Here is a 23,031-nt window from a genome sequence, read left to right on the forward strand (position 1 = left end):
ATGTTAGACTGAGCTCCATTACATTACAACACCGAACCTGCTGATTAATAATAAAAAGGAGCCCTTTATGAGATACACACTCTGTATGCACGCAGAAAAACACGTGCAATAATCATTGCATTTGTGCTTCAAATATTATTATACAGTTGTAATTTAGAGGCTACTGATATTCTGTAAAATAAATAAAGAGAATCAGTAGCAGAGTTCATTTCACACAGAGGCATTTCTGCAAACATGATGCTCTGATCGCCTGGAATTAAGAAATGGTTAGCCTTTGATGTTCATCAACAACACACACGTTGGCTGTGTGTAGTGCCGTTGTTTTCAAATAAATGTGGAGCCTACAAAATAAGCATATTTTTTGAAAGATATTTAAAATAAGAAAATATCTTTTAGGGGTAAACTATTTTATATAGGCCGATTTTTACATTAAACGTTAAAACGTCAATAGTTGTATTTATCTATTAGATTAATAATAGTTTAAATCTTCAATAATGTGTCGTTTAAAAAACATTATTAGAACACATTTTAAACAGTAAAATAATAATTAAAAAAAAAAGGATAAAAACACCTAATGGGCCAAAAAGTGTCCACATGATTTATCAGTGACGCTGTTTGGCAGCATCATCAGGCCTCTTGTGTTCTGTGTGTTTTCTGTTTTTGCAGCACTGTAACACATTAATATGTATTATATATATTTAAATACATATATATAGCCTACACTGCGTTTGATTATGCCTAATAGCACTAAATGCGTTTAAAAAATGTGTTTTAAGTAATATACTGTATGTGGCTAAGTGCATTCCAAGCACTTTAGGCTTTGCCTTATAGGCTCTAAATGTGCTCTTTATATATTAGAAAATTATTCTATAAGGATCTAAGAAGTTATTTTTACAGCCAAATGTAGCTTTTAACGAATTTTTCTAATATATTCAATCATCCTCGTTCATTTGTATTTATTTTCCTCGGTCATGACTTCATGTGTCTGATGCTCCAGGTTTTAGCTTTGCTCCTCTCACGTGCATCTGTGCTGCATGCAGGCCTCACTCTGCCAGCACTCAACTCACTGCTTTCTACGATTTGCCAAACACAGTCGATACATCAATGCCTCCAGTCGATATTTGCCATTTAAAACAAACAGTCTTGATTAGATCTTCGACAAAGTGTAAATACCAATCGGGCCAACCACAACGCACATCTCGAAAAACACATTACACGAGGCAGAATCAGGTTTCCTCCACTTTATTGGCCCAGTCCCGCGTCTTTTTGCTCCATAACATGCTAAAGGTTTGAATCTTACCTGAAACGACACAGTTACAAAACATAACGAGACTAAAGGCCTTTCTGTAGCCTGCTTTGTGGTTTGGAGGCCTATTCTTGTTGTGGCGTTTGGCCAAAGACAGCAGTGATGAATGTGAGTCTGCAGCAACAGATGTCCATACACAATTCTTGGGGTTGAATTTGAGTTTACTCAAGAATTGCGTTTGGACAATCAGTCGCTAAAGACTCTGTATACCCTCTGCCAAGATTAAAAAGAAGAAATTAAGCATTTGATTATTTAAATCACACGTGTGAACGATCAGTTATTGTATAGGCCCATGGCTGCACCTGCTACGGCTGCCTAAATGCCCTTTGACAGTATTGGCTGCGTCTGACACTGAAAACTGTTGTCTTTCCTTTTTTTCTACACGATAGGTAGTTGCACTTCTGTGCATTTTTTGTGACATCCTCGCTGCTCAGCATTGCCTCGGATGTAGCTTATTTTTGAAAGATATCTCACTGTGCATTTCCAACACTGAGCTGTTGCAGCAGAAAACTACACCTCAAGCTATTTTTTTGCGATGAAAAACATATGCCTATAGCATGTGGTGCAACTTTCCTTCAAATGAGCACATTCCCTTATTAAGAAGCTGATCCCCTCTTTTGGACTAATCTCCACATTAGAAGAAAGTCCATCCTTTTTTTCGCAATTGTTTGATAATTCTAAAGAGGCATTGTTGCAGCCACAATCACTTTTTCTACTGCTGTTTGAAAGCTATTCCTACTTTCTCTTATAGCTGCAGTTATCTCTTCGTGTCTTTGCACTGGTTGCTAGTTGTAAAGTTAACCCCAAGTCTGTCCAGATCCCTGGGCCCTTAAGATGGCTGAATGCCCATTGCATCTTCAAGTAAAAATGTCATCTCCTTTGGTTTATCAGAGTCTCACTTTTAAAGTGTCTCAAAAAAGGGTGGAAAGACAAGAGTCAAACAGCTCAAGTTGACTTAATTTCATTTTAAAGTCCGAGGTGAGAACGCCAGGAAAACGCCATTTCTGCACCTGTGTAGGCTACTGTCATCGATTCAGGGAAAGACTGTTCAGTTCTGGTGCCTCAAGATGCACAATGGCTTTCCACGGCTGTTAATAAAAATCCCCTCCTATTTGAAGAAAGGCACTTGGAGCGTTTATGTTCTTCCCTCTGGTGTGTTATAGCTGGTGATGAAACCGAAATGTTTAAAAAAAAAAAAAGGAAACCCCTTAGTTCCCGTTGGTGCGTCCTTGGTTCAGTTCCCACGACGTGCGTTCTCTCGGATATCTACTCCGTCCGATGCCCCCCAGCGAGCAGCGTTGGATGGGGACAAAAAGAGGCTGAGGAGCAGGAGAGCTGCGGGCTTCGTACACTCCTGGCCAGACGCTCCTGCCTTCTTTCCATCCTTCCTTTACGGTTGTTTCGGACTGACTGGATTGATATATCTCTGCCTTCCTGGCTTTTTCTTTCCGCTGCTCCGACAATCAACGCTGCCGCCGCGACGCAAGGCGGAGAGAGGAGTGGAGAAGGTCCTCGCTTGGTACTGAATTTGAATAACACCACGGGGTGATAAATATCCATTGTACTGCTTAAGTAATGAATCTCCGCTGTCCTCTATGTCACACACACACACACACACACACACACACACACACACACACACACACACACACACACACACACACACACACACACACACACACACACACTAACACTCTCTCACAAACGCCAGCAGCTGCGATGAGGGACCAGTAGCCCCTCTTAAAGACACAACAGCCCTATTTTCTACCCAAAAAGAGATTACAATCCCGACACTGTTTACTCTCTGACCGCACTGCATGACGTTTAGTGTTTGTCTTGTGCCCCGTCTTGTGTGAGCAAACTAGTGCAACGCTGTAACCAGGCACTTGGACATAAAGCGGTGCCTTCAGCGCCATTCTGCTGCAGAAAGGGCAGCCTATAGGCCTGTGTGGCAAGTGTTGTCCCGAGTGACAGAAAATTAGTGGATTATTATATATTGCTCATGTGACAGACGATTGAAGGGGCGACAGAGGCCGCTTTGTCCTTTATTTCATTTTTACTTTATTTATATAGCAGTTATATACAGTTCATACAAAAGATTAAATAAAAAACTAAATATAATGCATGCATAACTGCAAGGATTTGTTTGCTTATTGCCCATGTCCTACTACACTATAAACTCCTATGTTGCACGTGTGCAGCTGCTCTTTTATTTATTGTAAGGTATTAGCCTAAATCTTTTAGCCCTCAGGCGCACCTGGTTACATCGTGGCCACTGTGACTAATGACATCAGTTTAGGTATTTTTTTTTTACAAGCATTAAAACAAAAGAACCAAATTAAAGAGCTTTTTTGAGCCTTTTCTGTTTCTATGTCCATATAACTGCAATAAGCACACTTGGAAAAAATCCTGTCAAGAAAGTTGGCAGGCTTTTGTGATCATGCGTAAAACGGTTGTGTAAAAATGCCCAGATATGTAAGTATAAGTCAAGAGGTAAGAAGTATTGAGCTCTCTCTCTCTCTCTCTCTCTCTCTCTCTCTCTCTCTCTCTCTCTCTCTCTCTCTCTCTCTCTCTCTCTCGAAACTGGAATCTGAATCGAGCTCATCCTCATGTCGTGCATATCAGCAGTTTTCAATGCTGCGTTTGCTCTGCAGCTTTTTGATGCTTACAAACGCCACCTCTCTCTCTCTCTCTCTCTCTCTCTCTCTCTCTCTCTCTCTAATAAATCATCCTGTCTGATCCCGCCCAGAGCGCAGGGGATCCTACCTCTCCTCTTCATCCTTCTGAAGAAGCCGAGTTAACCTCTGCTGATCCACAGGGCCAGAGCCCCTCTCAGCCCCAGCCCACCCCTCATTCATTCAGCCAGTCACTCATTGGTCCTTTTTTTGAGTGGCGAAATGCAAACCCCTCCATCTCCACTCCTTCTCTCTCCCTTTGCCTTTTTATGCCCTGACTCTTCCAGTAGCGGGGAACCCAGTAAGAAGTCAAGAGGGTCCACTTTCACACTCACCTTGACATTCTTCACTTATGGTACTCAGGGTTAAGGATCTGAAGAGTTTTGACAGTGTATACTGTGTACCACAATCACAGTACACAGATACATGATTTAACTTGTAACCACATTGAATATATACTGTTAAGATCACAGAGACACCTGCACCAGGCATTTGTTATTTTGATCTAAAAATGTGTGACAAAGATTGACTGACAGCTCAACAAGTGATGCACACTATATGTGGGATCAACTGCAGTAGGCTACATTTTTTTGTTTGCAGATAAGAAACATCTTCAAACCTGCAAAAATGTTTATTAGATATATTATCCTTTTTTGGTGATGCAAACCATCAGGCACTGTCCCTTCTAATGTTGTTTCTTTAGTTCTTTCTCCTAAGTTGTGTGTATTTGGATTTAGTTGGTGAGAAAACATAATGTTGAATGTGAACATTGTCTGACTTGCAAAACAATGTAAGGCTAAATAGCAACACAAAAAAACATTTGGAACACTATCTTCAGTTGTTCAATTAAGGCCTTTAAGCTCAGTGGCTTTCATGTTGGTTTAGTCTTGGTGGTGTATAGTAGGTGTGTGTGTGTGTACACACAGAAACAGTAGGGGACCACTGCACTCTATGCAGGAGCTACTGTGCTTCCCTCCATTCACAAATCAATGTTTAACCCGCTGGCTAAAAGGCCTGGCAGGGGAGAGGGAGGCCCAGTCAGCAGGGGTGGGCTATGAAACCATCCTGTCAAGAGACAGAGAGGAGAGAGAGGACAAAGGGAACAGGGGAATCCTTAAAATAAACCTCCTCTGGTGAAGGCATCTCCTCCCTGCTGCTAGGGCACGGCTATAGAGGATGGAGAGCAGAGTAGAGAGGTTAGAGAGAAAGGCAACACTGTGGCAGGGAATGTTTTTGAAATTTATAGTGGGAAGCATGTTAGGACATAGAGTCAAATGGACAACGAGGTATATTGGGAGGAGAGCTTCTGAACAGGCTCAGTAAACAAACACAAGTCCATCCATATATCTACCTGCTGGAGCACTTCTTTATTCTCTAAAAAAGATAATTATAGGAGGAGCACTACACTCATTTCATCCAGCAGGCATGATAAAAGTTGGACTGTTCATCTGGACTGGCAGCTTGTAATAGTGGAGTAAATGTAAGAGATAGGCAGGAAATATGATGCACAAATACAGGCATTAAAGCAGACAGACAGCAAATGCAGGAAGCCAATTACAGCGAGGCATAGAAATCTTAAGGCTATGACACACAAGAGAGACAGTTATAGCTTTCATAATACACTTATTCTGTATCCTACAACCTCATGTGAACATGCGCTTTTGCTTTTTTTGCACATTCATTTATTTCTTGGCAAGCTGTAGCGTTGCTTAGGGGCGAAATATTTTATAAGTTTGACAAAGAAGCCAAATCTCATACCAGTTATTTTACTTTTTATTGTAATTGACAGGAGGTTGCTTCACTGTGTTGTTGGGGTAAAAAATGTGACCTTGTGACTAGGCAAAACCAATGAAAACACACTACAAACATCCAATACATTCATTTAAGTGAGTACGAACCACAAGTTTTTCTTGGTGTGAGAAAAGTTGACTCATCAGATATTATAGATGTTCATTCTGTAACACCCCTTAAAGGCTGGATTGTAAAATAGATCTTGAGGAATCACCAAGTGGCATAATAGCTGAGATTAAAAGATTAAAAGAAAACTGAGTGTGTCCTGCTTCGCTCTACTCAGACCAGTACACACTCCTACCTCTCCTCTGCCACCAAAACACACACACACACACACACACACACACACACACACACACACACACACACACACACACACACACACACACACACACACACACACTCCTTCCCCCCAAGCATGCCGCTGCCTAAACATCCCCCAGAATTCTTTGACAGTGGCTGCGCTGTTGCTTGGCAACGAGGCGACGGACAGCGTCATCCAGGGAGTAACAGAGAAGATGAGAAGCAGAGAAGTCTACACTAATCTCACCATTACTTTGTAGAGATCACGGGGCTCGAGGGTGTTCACAAATATCCTGTAATTTGTTAGTGTATGTCGGTGTTTGCAGGGCTCAAAGATCCAAAAGTTAACCTACCTTTGAGATAATGTGCAAGGTTTAAAATTTCTGTGAGCTTTTAAAAGTTAAAACATTCCTAAATTATGCCTCGACAACCCATATCTCGACTCTAAAGTGTAGCAACGTAAAGGTAGAAGATGAGCTAAAGAGAATGCCAAACATCTCATTATCCACAGATTTTATTTTCTGTTCAAAACCTCAACGTCACTTTACACCACCGTAAAGCTCATTGTCATCAATATCTACTGCAAATCAATTCACTGGGCAGGTATTTTATTTAACAATATTAACATTGAATACATTTTTTTGTTAAATCAAATCAAAAATTATAAATATTTTGTTGATGATCTGTTTTATATTCATGAGAGCAGATAATGCAATCATACCTAATGTCATTATTTCAGGCATCGCTGGAGCATTCAGTTTCTTTGTGCTGACTAAGTGGTGTTGTGTAAAGGCTGGACATGACATGCACAGGTCATTTTTTTTTTTTTTACTAAAGCAATTCTGTTAAAGTGCTTGAGTCAAACAACAGTATTGGCCACCTGGGCTTAAAAAAAAAAAAAAATCAGGCACTCAGTTTATCTATACTGCTGCCTCCTTACACTGTCCAGACCAGGAACATGATGTCTGTAAGGTGAAGTATTTACCATTTAAATGTTGTCGCTTGCTTAAACATACAACATCATTGTCACTGGCTCTTGTCACATTAGTTATGTGCATTACTGAGCTGAAAGAGGACATTCTTGCAAAAAAAAAATCATAGACATATTTTTCTTTTTTACCAATGTAACTAAATGGTGACTGGATGTAATTGTAGCGCAACAAAATGTGCACCATAGCTGGAAAACACCAACAGATTAGATTTTTTTGAAACTGCCATGACATTTTTGGTTCATACAATTTAATTTGAGAGTTCAAGCATCAAGTGGTCCGAATTTTCTAAACCAGCAGATGAGAATATGATCATTCAGTTTACAATAAAAAAAAAACTGAAGTTGAGTGCTAAAAAGATAAACCGATTAGTGGATTGACAGAAAAATTAATTGATATCAATGCTGACAATCGCCTGATCGTTTAAGTAATTTATCACAAAGAAAAAAATCTTTCTCTGGTTCCAGCTTCTCAAATGAGAATATCTGATGCTTTTCGCGGTTTATATCAGTGTAAATGGAACACCATTGGGATTTTGATATGTAGATTATTAAAAAACAATAATCCAAATCCTCATTAGTTGCAGTCCTATTGGAGTCACTATAGATTTCCACACTCATTGATACAGTGGCCAACGTGGACATGAGTTCAGATAAAAAACCTTGAATCCTTAAATTGTGAAAACCTCACACTCCTGAGATACACAAGATGGCATGGGAGGAAGAGAGCAGACAGAGTGAGGCCGCTGTAGATGCTGAGTAAGAGGGTATGTGATCGGGCTCAGATCCTGAGTGACAGGTATTGACCCGCCCAGCCAAAAGACGTCTCTGTGGGAACGCTATTGATTATTGCCACAGCAATAAAGGTCCCGGAAGCTTGTGAGAATGTCACGACTCTGTGCCGCCTATAGGCTACCAGCCCCTGGTCCCAACACACAAACACAAAGACAGAAACACTTTCACTCTGACACATCCTAACCTATAGCCACTCATTCTCTCACGCTAACTAAAGCCTGATGAAAGAGAGATTGGTGGCACAGTGACTGATGTACATTTGTGTGAGGGTGATTGTGGGTGCACAGGTTCCAAAAAGCATATGCGTCTACTTATTTTCAGTGGCATCATGCAGATAGTTTGGGTTTATTTTGAGATATTTGTCTTTTAGATTTCTGCTGCCTCTTCAGTACAATAGAGGTGAATGGAATTTTATTTGTGGTGCTTCCCTAATCAGTTTCCCTGCTACTTAGAATAATCTGCAGAACATGTTGTTTTCAGTTTTCACTTCACTACTTTGTCACAGCAAACACAGCAGATTCTTGAACCCTGAAAAACAGTTTTGGGTGCTTTGAGCGGCAAAAACTAAATTCTAGTCATCTCTATTGTATTGGGAATGAGGCAGACCTTTTAGAGTTTGATATTTAAAAACATGCAAACAGAAAATAACTATCTGTATGGCTTGATACCACTATATATAGGTAAAACGTGTTTTTTTGTAATTTGGGTGATCCACCCATTTAAGACAAGTACACAAGCCTCAATAACTACACTTTATCTCTTTTCTGCAATCTGGTCAAAACAAAGAAAATTTCCCCTTTCTCTCCTCTTTAATTCACACACACCCCCACACACACAAACGCCATCTCCACCCTTGACCTCACAGTGAAAAGTTAGTGCACCCAAGGTTGAACTCTCCCAGATCGGCCTCCGCCACAAACGCTGGGAAAGTGCCCCTGACATACGTATATGTGTACATACGTGCATGTGTTTGTGTGTGAGTGTGGCGACACTTGGGGTGTCATGAATAGGAGAGATTTGACCCTCAACCTCCCTGACCTGTCCACACAAACGACCCCTTTAACCCAACTTCGCTATTGTCAGCCATGACTGCCTTCGTTTATTCAGAGGGCCCGCCAAAGGAGTCAAAATTCATTATATACCACTTTGCTTATTATTTTCCATCGACATTTATGGCTTTATGTCTCTCCTCATACCTTCACCATTCTTCCCATCATCCTCATTCTCTTTTTCTTGCTCCCATCACTCACAGCCTCTGTCCTGTCTACCCCATCTTCTACTCTTGCATTTTTGCTTAAGTGCCGAGCAGTTTGAGCATTAGTACTAAATTATTTGCATTCTTAAAGTCACTACAGGTTTAGCCTTACTGAATTCTCAGCTAAAAATGTACCATTGCAAAACTCAAATTTTTCACTTGAAATGAGTATTTGTATTTTTCCCAAGTTGCTTCAATATGTATTTTTCTTCTTAGAAAAGCGTTCTTCTGCCATAAGTAAGATTTCTTCAGATTATTCAAACTTGCTGGATGTAACCTGTGATGGACTGTGTTTGTGTATTTCTTTATTTCTTTTGAACACAGTCCCCAACAACAGCTGTCAAAGGATTTTCTCAATATGGGCCCCAGGGACCTCCAGGGGTTATTGAGGAGGTTCAAGGTGGTCAACTGCAGCAAAACCTGGACTGAATACTTGTGTGCAGGAGATGCAAGTACATACCAGTTATGACCTCATCAGGAGGAGACTATTAAATAAGAGAATGTATTAACCCTTGGACTGAACAATACCAGCGGCTATTTATTTAAGTGAGAAAAGGAAGCTATCTCCACAGTCCCATCATTTTCTGGTTGGCATATTCCTTTGCTTTGTAACTGTTGGCCTTGTTCCATCAGTAAGTCACCTGACAAACATAAAGACAAAACGCCTGTTTGAATCCTCTGGCCTCACCTGATTAGATCTTTTGAAACTGAACCTCTTCTCAATTACAAATTACGAGTTGTATTAAACATTTTGAAGGACTAAATACCAGAAACCTTTCAATGTTGTTGTTAGGAACTGCTGTGACTCCACTGATTCAGTGATCTGAATCAGTGGATTCCCCTCCCAGCTCTGTTTGGAGTCTTGCTTCACAAGTGTGTGTGTGCCCCACAGAGCTTTTGACACAGCAGACCATATACAGTAATTGTTGTAACTAATTGTTGTAACTAATTTGAACTGCTTTATACTGTATGCACTGTTGTGTACTTAAACCTGCAACAAACCATCATATTGTGTAAAGTGATCACATGGTTTTGCCAGTAGTTGAAGATATTAGTAATTATTGTTGCCAAATAAATGTAAAAGTAGTATGAAAATACTCATTTAAAGTACAAGTAACTCTAGAAATGTACTTATGTGCAGTACTTGATCAAATGCAATTAGTAACAACATCCCCCACCATTAACCAAAGAAAACCATAAGATCTGACCTCAGCCTGAGTGATGGACCGACTCTTGCATCAAATCCTCCCTCTGCCGGTGAATCTGTGGAACTGCTGCCAGAATAAACTCACCAGAAACAACCATTTACTGATACATTTCAGACTACAGCTTTATCTAATATCTCTCTGATATCGCTCGTAAAAACCTACACTGCAGTCTAAATGCGTATAATGTATCCATGGATAAAATAAATAAATTGCATTTCTTGATATTTGACACAGTAGCAAGTGCAGCAAAACTGATTTAGTTCAGATTGGATGTTAACTGCTAGACGTCATAGTTTATAATTGTCTTCAGAGATTTACGAAGAACTACAATCTGGCCAAATCACACCTTCTTCTTTGGATAACGTTGTCAGACTCTTGTTCCACGAGACTAACGCGGAAGTTGTAATGTGTAACCCTCTTGGATTTGTTCTTGGAAAAAACGACCCAGCTTGTACAAGAAGGGGGGGTTGAACATTTGGGAAACTTTTTTTTCTTGGACTGCTGACGCGTCCACCGGCTCTGCTGTGCTGGAGGACCGTGGCAGCTTCCACCATGTTACTTCACTTTCTAGTTTTAGGGGCCTTGGTTTTCCAGGCTGAATGTTACTTTTCGGAGGAAATGTATCCGGAGGAGTCGAAGATGCAGCTTCCTACGGTGGTTTTCGCTATCATAGCCCGAAACAGTGCTCACTCCCTGCCCTACTACCTCGGAGCTCTGGAGAGACTCAACTACCCCAAAGATCGCATCTCTGTGTGGTGGGTTTTTCTGCATGAACACTGTGGACTGCACGCACTGCCAGGCTGTTTATAGAGGGCTCTCCCATTTATCCGACTATAGCAGCCGTTCAAAAGGTCAATGGCATTTAAATGAGTTTGTGAAAGCGGCAACGTCCTACTCCTCCCCTGTTCCCTCTGTGCCTTTCAGTCCAGGCTGCCTTTCACTCACTGTGGGCCTGTGTATTGCATGACATTTTGAGTTTGTTCAGTTTCTGACTGATATGTTTTCATAGCAATCATCTTAATAAAAAAATATGCCTAAAACTAATGATTGAAACCCACAAACTGAACTGTCCTCTAAGGGTTTTAGTAGTATATGCCTCTGCGGGGTACTTAAGTGTAGTTATGTGTCATTAAGTGACTCTGATCTCATTTAAACTCCATTCTGCTTGGAAATGTCAAATTTGATTTTGTGAACCTGGATCTAAGAAGAAAGATACTAGATTGTCTAACACTATAAAATAGATATGTGATACTCATATGATACCATTATATAGCGAATAATGATGTAGTAACATTAAATATGTGATATGTATTTGGATAATGGTATTGTAGGTGGTGTATTCACAGCAGTGTGTGTAAACATGGTATTGAATCATATAATAATCCAGTATTGCAATAGAGAAGTTCTGCTAATTTATTTTGGCCCAAATTTGGCCCAAAATGGCCTACTATACCTAGTAAGTACCAGTTGTGGTGACCATTTTCTCCTTTAAAGAAAGCTTTCTCAGAAATTGTTGAAACTGTATGAAGGAAAAGAGATCTAAAGCATTTTTGATAGAAATATCATATTCAATAACTATCGGCTGCTCCACCGAATCAAATGTGCTTAAAAATATACAAGAAAAAGAAAACTGCTCCTCAACTACAGAGATGAGACTAGTAATTATTTGTATGTCTTAAAGATTTGTTGGAATTAATTTTCCCTTAGTTAAACTAGCATTTGAAAACCTATCAGTTCTTCAGTCAGCAATGTGCATTTGTCTCTTAAAACCTGCCTTCTCTGTGCTCTTCAGGGCAGCCACGGATCACAATGCAGATAACACCACAGCCATACTGAAAGAGTGGCTTACTGTTATGCAGAAATTCTACCATTATGTTGAGTGGAGACCAATGGACCAGCCAACGTAAGTGAAAATATATGAAGGTATTGAACTTTATTTACCGTAGACAGAGGCGGACTTTACCATTAGGTAAAGGTCGGTGATTGCCTTGGGCCCCGAACTACCACGGGCCCCATTAACACCTATTAAACTTATGGTTAAGCTTGTTTCTTACTCTTCAACTAATAATCATGTCATTCTAAAAATCCATATGCTAAAATGCATGGACGTATTAAGACCAAATTCCATCAGCAACCCCCCTACTAGCGAAGTAGCATGCCTTTGTTTGCCTTGGGCCCCCAAAATGCTAAATGCCACTGACCGTAGATCTGAGCAAATCTCATCCAGGACACTTCAATCTGTCTTTCTGTCTGATGCACTGTGAGAAAGTTTAATAACTCACCTTTTATAGCCTCTGAGTCTGTAGTGCACCTATTCGTCATAGTGGATCTACTGTGTTGCCTAAAGATAACACTTATTTTTACTTTGCATAATAAGGAATATTGCAGCACGCCTCTGCTTGTCCATACACCTTAGCTGTGTGGACATCTGTCTTAGCTGAAGAGGCCATCAGTGGAAAGTATTTGTGCATGTCCATTATACAGTCTGATTGATAATCTGCTTACAATTACTGAATTCTATAAACTGGATCATTCTGGATGTATTTTAAGCCGTAGACATATACTGTGTGGTAACAATTGTTAGAAACCATTTAGCTGAATTAAATAAGTTGTAAATTATGAGATATGAGGAAAAAGTACAACTATATACTATAATGTCCTTATTTCTCTCTGTCTTAGGTCCTATGCAGGAGAGTTGGGTCCTAAGCATTGGCCAAACACCAGATATGAGTATGTGATGAAGCTGAAGCAGGCAGCACTCAACTTCGCCAGGAAACGCTGGGCTGATTACATCCTGGTACATAATAAGATAATCTTTCTTGTGACAGAAGTGTAAGATTCATATCAGCTCCCTCATTCCCTTGGTTTATCTGATGAGATGTGTTCCCTCTTTGCTATTTCATCCAAGAAAAGGTTTTGGCAGCACTTGTTCCAGAAACATGACACTATAATCCCTCTCCTGTTTTTTTATTCCTCTTTTCATTGTCTCTCCTCTGTGTCTCTGTTTCAGTACTCTGACACAGACAATATCCTCACCAACCCAGAAACCCTCAACCTGATGATAGCAGAGAACAAGTCAGCTATCGCTCCCATGCTCGACTCTCAGGGAGCATACTCCAACTACTGGTGCGGTATCACTCCACAGGTGAGTGTGAATAGTGATCGATCACCCACTGGAAGGGAACACATGAGAAAAACTGAAGGAAAAGTCAGTCGGACAGTTGGACACATGGGCAGAATACAAAAGTACTAGAAAATTACCTCTTTATATCAAGATTCCTCCAGCACATGGATATCTGATCCTTGCACGCACCTGTAAATATATTTTTTAAAGTAAACATGCTTTTTAAAATATTTCCGTATGTTCACACTCTTCCTGTATATCCTCATCCATCTCTCTCTCAGGGATATTATCGCCGAACAGCAGAGTATTTCCCCACGCGTCACCGTCACAGACTGGGCTGCTTCGCTGTGCCAATGATCCACTCCACCATGCTGCTGGATTTAAGGAAGGAAGGCATGAAGAAACTGGCCTTCTTCCCTCCTCACAAGGACTACTCGTGGCCCTATGACGACATCATCGTGTTTGCCTTTTCCTGCCGAGCTGCAGGTTGGTTAGTGCTTTGTTAGTGGTTTGTGGTTGTGTTTTTGTAATCTTATCCCCCTAAAGACGAGGAGGAAACGAAAAATAATGTATGTACAAACACACTTACTTTACTGTAGATAAATGTCTTTTAGAGGGAAAACCTGATGTTACTGAAAAATGAATATCTCATTCATTCATTCATTCATTCATTCATTTATGGATTCATTCATTTTTGCTGCTACTCAGAGGTACAGATGTACCTGTGTAACAAGGAGCGCTACGGCTACCTGAACGTCCCAGCCAAACCTCACCACACCTTGGAAGACGATCGCCTCAACTTTGTCCATGTCCAGCTTGAGTCTATGAGTAAGAACAGATTAATACAAATTAACAAATACTGACAGAGAAATAATTTTAAAAAAAACTGATACACAGACAAAATGAATGATGAATATGAAAAGCAAAAAAAAAACAAAGCATTCATTTAATAATTCTTGTCTGACTTTATCAACCAGGTCTGTGCACGTTCTTCATGTTGTGTTGGTTCAGCTTTGTTTTATTAAATTATGTCCTTCTAACTTGTGTTCCCTCTTTGTCAAACAGTCGATGGTCCTCCTATGCACCCCTCACGATACGTCCATGTGTTCCCCAAACAGAGAGATCTAATGGGCTTTGATGAGGTAAAAGACACTCTGCTGTTTTTCTTCTGGTAGGGGAGTAGCTATGTTTTCAGAAACGCAATCATTTCTGATATATTAAAATACTGTTTACATTGCGTATAGACGTTTGACTTTTTTTTTGCCAACATAGTAGTCTCAGCATCTGTGAAAAAACATTGTACCTACCATTGCCTTGTCTTCACATCCGCTTTTAATTCAAATTTTAAACTCACACAATGGACTGTGAAATACTCCTGTTTACAGAAGTCAAAGATGGGAGTTAATGATATGCAGTTCAGTTATGACATGCTCCAATATGCTTCCTTTCCATCCTCAGATATATCTGATTAATCTGCGACGGCGTCCTGACCGTAGAGACCGGATGTTGTTCTCTCTGAATGAGCTGGAGATTGACGTCAAGGTGGTGGACGCTGTGGATGGAAAGTGAGTACACTCTCAGGGAAAAACTGAAGATAGCGAGATCCCTCAACTTGCAAAGTGTGTTTTGAGTGTGTCTATGAGAAAGAGAGAAAAATCAATACTGACAGAGATTGTAGATTGGAGAATGGTTGGTGAGAAGGAAAGAAAATCCCTTACAGAAATATACTGATACATCAGCTCGCGGTTTGGTTCAATTCATGGCAGTGGGTTCCCAGTTAGTATCCTATTACTGTATTTAATGTATATTTTGAATGAGAGTAATTGGAAAAAGAGAAAAATGAATGAAGGCATTTTCGACTGAAAAAAAATCCAAATCAATTTTTGTGCACAACATTTTGAAGGTAGGAAAATGTGCATTGTGTGTGTGTGTGTGTGTGTGTGTGTGTGTGTGTGTGTGTGTGTGTGTGTGTAGTGCACTGAACAGCAGTGACATTAAGCTCCTGGGTGTGGACCTGTTGCCAGGCTACTATGACCCGTTCTCTGGACGCACCCTGACCAAAGGAGAGGTGGGCTGCTTCCTCAGCCACTACTTTATCTGGAAGGAGGTGAGAAGACACACACATAAGACACGAAAGTCTTGATTGGAATGACTGACAGTGGTTTGCAGAGAACAATACAGGTTATGTTATTAAGTGATAATGATGGAATTCTGCTCTAGGGTTGGGGTTTGATTGGAATAATTGTTTCTCTGGGCCGAGTATCAAATCTGTTTATCAATACAAAACCTTCCAAATCATTTTTTTTATTGCATTCACGGCAATTGATAACATTTTAAGTATAATTAAATAAAAAATTAATTTTGAAGACTAAAATTCAAAGAACTAAACTCAAATGTTGCCATATAGATTTGCTATGTAGCTAAATAACTACTTGCATGTTTTGTAATTTGTTCTTTGATATAAAAAAAAAGGAGATAAAAGATTTGACTTCAAAAGTTTCAAGTTGGGTCTCACCAATGTCCCATCTTTTGTTTCTCCATCAATTTAGTTTTAATAACAAAATCCTGAATGTTGTTTTCCTCTGTATTGCATAACCATCTCTAGGTCATTCTGAAACAGATGTTTTCCCCTTTTCTCCTCAGATGGTGGACTTGCAGATGGACAAGGCGCTGCTGTTTGAAGACGACGTCCGTTTCCAGGCCAACTTCAAACGACGAGTCCTCAGACTGATGGAGGAGGTGGAGCAGGTGGAGCTCGACTGGGACATCATGTAAGCTGGACCAATTTATTCACACAGTTCTTGTTCAGGCAGGGATGAGTAAGGTTAAGTCAATACAGTAGCCTTAAAAGTATGTTGTGTGTGCGTGTGTAGAAGAATGGGGTCAGAAGTCAGGAATGCATTGCACATCACTTCTTTGAGTGTCAGTGTTTCTACAGGACATCGAAACACATGTTTTTAATTTAAATCATACTGAAATGATAAGACAAAATGTTACACGAGAGCATTTTGAAAGTATCTATCAGCAGGAAGATTGAAAATGTACCAGCTTGTTTTTGTTTGTATTGTGGTTTCCATGACTTCCTGAAAATGGTTACACACATGCAGAACAAATGCTGCAAAAAAGATAATACTATTTCCAACACACTTGGCAACAAACAACAGCCACATCGCAGCAGATTTCAGGACTCAGATGTTTTGGACATTGCATTATTCGTCTTTACAATGGTTTTTGTTTTTCTTCGTCCTCTTTTTTTTTTTTCTCATTGTGGCTTACCATTGCTGCAGATACTTTGGCAGGAAGCAGGTGAATCCTGTAAAGGAGGAGGCGGTGGACAACGTTCACAACTTGGTAATGGCTGGCTACTCGTACTGGACTCTGTCCTACGCCATCTCCCTGCAGGGTGCCCAAAAACTGCTCAACGCTGAGCCACTGTCCAAGATGCTTCCTGTCGATGAATTCCTCCCCATCATGTATGACAAACATCCCAAGTACGTATGACGACAGCACTAAATCCACCGGCAGAAATTGTACTTTTTCATGGACACCTTATACAGTGTTTCCTCTACGTTGATTTTGTAGTGGCGGCCCGCCATGGCAAAATTTCTGCCACCACGGTATCAGAAATAGGGCTGTACAAAAAATGTAGTCGCGGTTGCCTTTTAAATTATCCTGCCGACATAATGCACCCCCGGTTGGCTGCCGCTCACATTGCAATTTAACAACAAGTAGAACTATTCAGAGGTTATTGAGCCCGGCCAGTTTAACTCCACATACTGTCGTGTTGATGTAGTTTATTGTCAAAACGTTCGCTTTCTTCCGAATCAACTATTAAACGAACAGCCCCACCAAAAACATCACCGCGGTGGGGTTGTTCGGACAGACCTGTCCCCACTGCTAAAAAAAATCCTAAAGGAAACATATGTTATACTTTTCTAGATGAAAATTTCAGTTGAAATGATGTAGTTGTTTTGTATCATCATTTTCACATTCAGCGATGGTGAAACTTGTTTTTAGCACTCTGCAACCTCCTTCTGCTGCCAGACCTATACATCTAAAACGGACCTCAAAATTGCTAAAAACATGCTTTCCTATAGTCCTAAACGTGTATACACGCTATATATTTAGCCTAGTTGATTGTGGAGTTAGTAGATTCAAGAACTAAAGTGAAGTCTGCGGTTTACTTCTATGAGTTTCTTTGAAGGAGAGCAGAAAGAAGGTTGGGTTTGGCCATAATCTCTATTTTTGTCAGTTTAATATGTAGTGCTTGTCGAGCTGAATTAGAACCACACATTTCAAAGTAGGTCTTAAATTGTTTGGAACATTTTTCTCTTTATGATGTGCAGGTTTCATGGCAGCACCTCTCTCCCTAAATGATTGTCTGGATTTTGAGCAATGTGGTTGCCAGATAGACTTGAGAGAGGGGATTCAGATGCGTTTGTGGCAGACTTGTGCTGAGCTTTTGTAAAATTAACATTTCTTGTTATGTTGTTTTGCTCCAGACTGAAGTATCTCAGCATCTACTGAATGGAATGCTATGCAATTTTGATTGATGAACTTTGGTACCAACATTCATGTTCCCCTCAGAGCGAAGTTTGGTGACCCCTTAATCTTTTCAATTCTTGTTAAGTTTGAATTAGTAAATGTTAGCATGCTTACACGCTAAAGTAAGATGGTGAGCATGGTAAACATTATACCTGCCAAACACTAGCATGTTAGCATTTCCATTTTAACATGTTAGCATTCCAACATTAGCATTTTTCTCAAAGCCCCACAGAGCTGCTAGCCTGGCTGTAGAGTTTACTTTATTTTATTTGTTTTGGCTTCACATGTGGTCCAACCAAGGTTGTCTCAAAACGACCACAACATTTAGGTCCTCCCACTAGTCCAAAAACGTCCACTGCTTTGCTGTCTTTCCCACCACTAACTCCTCCTTCATCCCATAACCCCCTTAAAGCTATAGTGCGTAGTTTCTGTCGCCCCCATGAGGAATTCTAAGTAATGACAACAAAATTGTCGGCGTCCACATGACACAAGCCTTACGTGATCGCTCACTTGTCCCCACTCCTCCTCCACACAGTTGCTATAACCAAGGAGGACACGGAGGATTAAAAAAACATGACGGACTCTTTAGAAGTGGTAATTATCTTCACTCGAGCTTCTGCGCGGGAAAGTCACCGGACGACATAATCTTCTGAACATAGCCATACTGACGCACACGCACACGTTATATTATTTCCACAGACAACCTCAATGCACATTTTCCTACCTTCAAAATGTTGTGCACATGTATACTATACAAAAAAATTATTTGGATTTTTTTCAGTCGAAAATGCCTTCATTCAGATTTTTCTCATAATGTAATTAGAAATGGACCATAAACTGAATGAAAACATGGTGAAATAAAGGCAGGAAATAAGGCCATGTCAATGAGTTGGAACCTCAGATTAAGGAGGACGAACACAGATTAAAAACTTTTAACCTTGCACATCTAAATTAAATGGCCATAATAAAGAGGACATTTTACAATTACTCTCATTCAGAATATACATATATAAAATATAAACTTCACCTCAAGACCTTTTACCTGTTTTTTATTTATTTATTGGCTGCATCTATATATAACCCTGAACCAGTTTATAACCCTAATCTCCCTGACATTAGCCCTAACCAAACAAATGGGGCGCTGACTGTAAGAGATGAAATGCACCTTGGGCTGAAGGGCCTGCAAACCAGAAGGCTTGGCAGTGTCTCTGTGCTCCATCATGTGTGGAAAACTGGCTTATAGCCAACCCATTTTCTCTATTCTCTCTCTCACCTCTGTGATTCTAATTCGATATGCTTGACTAGTCTAAGAATGCACAAAGACCACACACCACACACCGGTCCTGCTGTCGCCCTTCATGCTAAGAGTAACTCTCTTTAAAAATCAGCCTCTGTGTCCATCTCTTGTCAAATCAGAAAATATCACTGATACTGATCACCACTGAATTGTAGGGGGACAAAATCGGTGATGCAGTTTTCCATACGTTATTAGGAGTTAAATATTTGTTAATGTCTTAAATGAATGAAATTTAATCTATGTCATTTCTATCACTGTTCTCTCTCTGCAGTGAAGACTACAAGTCCCATTTCCCCAACAGAAACTTACAAGCCTACAGTACACGCCCCCTTTTGGTCCAGCCCTGTCACTACGCCGGTGATCCCCAGTGGGTGAGCGACACGGAGACATCGACTCTGTGGGACGATGACGCTGTGCGCACCGATTGGAGGGGTTCCCACAAGACCCTGAAAGGGGCTGCACCGGCACCCGACATGCTGTCAGCCTCCTACAGGGATGAACTTTAGTGCGAAGCAGACGTAGCTGTGGAGAACCTGCAGGTCAAAAGGCCACAAGGTCAGAGAAACAGATGCGGAGGAGTGAACGTTTCCCAGACTTTATTTCATTCCACTCTGTGTCCACACTGACATGCACAGTGTCATTCAAACAGGACTATTTTCAAAGCATGTCAGCAAGTGTATGGCACAAGATTTCTTTTTTCCAGAGGGAAACAATATAGCGGACAGTGTTAACTTTTTGTTTGTGAAGACTCTAAAACAATGAGTGTTTTTTAGACTTTTATTTTACATTTATTCAGACATTTTTTATTATGAGTTTATACTGTTTGTATGACTGATGTCAACAGCATTTTTGTTTGAATGTATGCTTGTGATGGTTTGCGTGCTTTTGATGATTGCATGTTTATAATGCTAATTACACAGCTTTTAAAAGACTGCTTTACAATAACTTTTATCTGTTAATCTGTTGAGCACTGACTGAGTCTCCAGTAGCTGCACTGTTCACAACTCCTTACAAGTCTGGACAAAGGTCTGCTGTTGTTATTGCTATTATTTCCCCCCCCCGTTGTTATATCTGTCTGTCTATCCATTTCTCCATTTGTGCATGTCTTCCATCGGGACTGTTATACAGAGATACATTTGTATTTAACACAAAGCTACACTGACCCTAACTTTTTCCATTGGCTTCATTACCAGTTTTAAAGCTGATGTACCTCATGGTTTCTAGGGACAGTATAAGACTGTTTCAATGGTTTTAATTATATTCAGGAAATGTTCTGTTAGTGAAACTAACACATTGAATGTCAAAGTTAAACAATTTTAGCTTCTTCTTTTTAAATATTAAGTTATTGATAGATAAACTGAAATAGCATTGACTCATTAGACTACCTTTTCCTGTGTTTTAATACTTTTTACATTTTGCTACAAAAATTGGATTTCAAGGTCAGAGTTTGTATATTTATTTAGCTGTCCTAATTCTACCACCACCAGAACATCTTTTCCACTTTGGCTTTTTAATTGTAAGTTTTTGGAAGTATTTAACAGTATTTGTATAGACTTAGAAATAATATATGTATTGTTCTTAAAGTTATAGTGTGTACTTTGTTTCCCCCATGAGGAATTCTAAGTAAGGACAACAAACACTGTTGGCACATCCACATGACGCAAGCCTTCGGTGATTGCGCACCACCCCCACCCCTCCTCCACGCAGTTGCTAGTAGCACAACAATATTAGGTTGAGTAAATGAAATAGCAATAATTCCTACTCCTAATATGTTACAAAACATAGTACATAATACAGACATTACTAACCTGTTCAAGAGCAGTAAGGCAACACCCGTGTCTGACCTCGGCCCATTTTCAGCGCTCTCCAAACAGGAAAAGCCACACCAATGATTATCCGTGTTTGTCTTCACCGTCGGTCACTTTCTTTTTGGGGATTTTAGTCCTTCTACTGAACGTGTAGGTCTTTTCTCAGCAGTACAATCATTGAATGAAACATTACGTGGGTGCTTCTTCAGGTGTATGTGGTTTCAGACTATTCAAATTGACAGTATACAATTGTATATTCTCAGCACTATAATACTGTCATGGACACATTTCATATATGGTGACTACTTGTGTCAAAATCCTTTACAATAAACAAGTCATTTTGGGAAATATTTGCATAAAATCAATGCTGTATGTTGAGATGTTGGCAGTGTAGTCTATCTTTGGTTCACCTGATTTTCAGCATTCGTCCAGTTACTTTTTGCAAGGGAACCCGCTACTTTCCTGTACTACATCTTGTGTTAAAAGATGACTCCAGACGCGTAGCAGAAGTCTGTAAAAGCCATATTAAAACACAGCCTTTAATAACCTTTCTGTAGCATCATTGGGATCCTTAATGTTTTGAGAGTTTGTCAGCAAAGGGTTGCAATGCAAGTAACTGATGTTGTAATTCTGATGTCCCTCATGGATTTAAATTACGATGAATAAGTTACTCTAAACTTCTATTACATTCGTCGGTCTTCATAAGCATTTATGATGATCTGATTTCATGTATTTGTTTTCTGTCTGTGATTAGGAGTGTTGCTTTTCCTTCATATGTCCTAATATATTTGTTGAGTCTTCCTTGATGTGGTTGATGGTTGAGTTGAGTTGAACAAGACATGATGTAAAGCAGGCAATCAAAGTGCAATGGCTTTTCTGCCAAAAGCCCCTCTCTCTCTCTCTCTGAGCAATACATTTGTATTCAGATGTTATAAAACATGATGTAGGAAGCTGTGTAGAAAACTTCAAACATTAATGAAAAATTTGTTTTTACACTTTCTTCCATTGTCTGATTGTGGTTTTGCATTTCTTTATTAGTTAATAAACCAAATGTTCTGTGGACAGAGAGGTAATGGAATTTAAAAAAAAATAAAAAATACTACCAGATGTTGCAATGACAAAAATCCACCACAAGAGGGTATAATACGTTTTTACCAGGTATCCCTGGATTTCATGATTCCATATTTGCAACTGGAAGTTCTAGTTTATAATTTTGTTGACTGAAAAAAAATTGACAAATGGAAACAAAACAAGGGGTGACTCATTTTGCATAGTAATTGTTTCATTCATAAACTTTCATAAATGACAATCAGTATAATCCTTATTTCACTTCAATGTAACATCAAGCATTGTCTCAATTTCTGTCAATTCATTTTCAAAGATATTTAGTAGTTCAAAGGATACTGTAAAACCTAAGGGGCCTGAACACCAATCATAGTGAATCCATAACTCCAAATTTGTTATGCTATATGTTACAGTAACTGTATAATGTGACTATTACAACTCAATCAGTGGATAAAAAAAAAAGAAAGTTGGTGAAAAGTCAAACCAGATCTTGTGTGTCTACAGACTGTAGATAAGTATATACATACCACAGCTGTCTGCACATGCAGTATAGGTTTGCTGTTTGCATAAGCATATTACACACACTTGCACATGTACACACTTAGGGAGGTGTGTACACACTTATAAAGGTGTGTGTGTTCACATGCCATGCTGCACATAGTTACCACTTCAGAAACCTGGTTATTCAACCACATGAATCAATTTCAGACATACAGCAACAGAGGAAACAGAGGATTGACTGCAGTTCCTAAATGCCTAGTTCCTGCTTAAAGCTGTATGAACTGGAGAGAACCTCTCATAGGAGGGAACCTAAATTCAGCACCTTATTGGCTGCTGGCTTGAAGGTAGGGATTCATGAGGTCAACTTGGC

The 23,031-nt window shown here is 39.8% G+C and overlaps 1 protein-coding gene across 1 annotated transcript; it reads left to right on the plus strand.

The window, feature by feature from the left end:
- The first annotated feature begins 10,779 nt into the window (after positions 1-10,779).
- Positions 10,780-22,157, plus strand: cercam (cerebral endothelial cell adhesion molecule). The gene is made up of 12 exons (XM_078271712.1): positions 10,780-11,076; positions 12,114-12,224; positions 13,001-13,118; positions 13,332-13,466; positions 13,727-13,931; positions 14,154-14,273; positions 14,511-14,587; positions 14,904-15,010; positions 15,420-15,552; positions 16,089-16,216; positions 16,733-16,936; positions 19,559-22,157. The coding sequence occupies exons 1-12, from the start codon at positions 10,874-10,876 to the stop codon at positions 19,791-19,793; spliced, it is 1,776 nt and encodes a 591-aa protein (XP_078127838.1). The 5' UTR covers positions 10,780-10,873; the 3' UTR covers positions 19,794-22,157.
- Positions 22,158-23,031: the final 874 nt, after the last annotated feature.

This window comes from Sander vitreus, chromosome 16 (assembly GCF_031162955.1).
Source record: "Sander vitreus isolate 19-12246 chromosome 16, sanVit1, whole genome shotgun sequence".
NCBI lineage: Eukaryota > Metazoa > Chordata > Actinopteri > Perciformes > Percidae > Sander > Sander vitreus.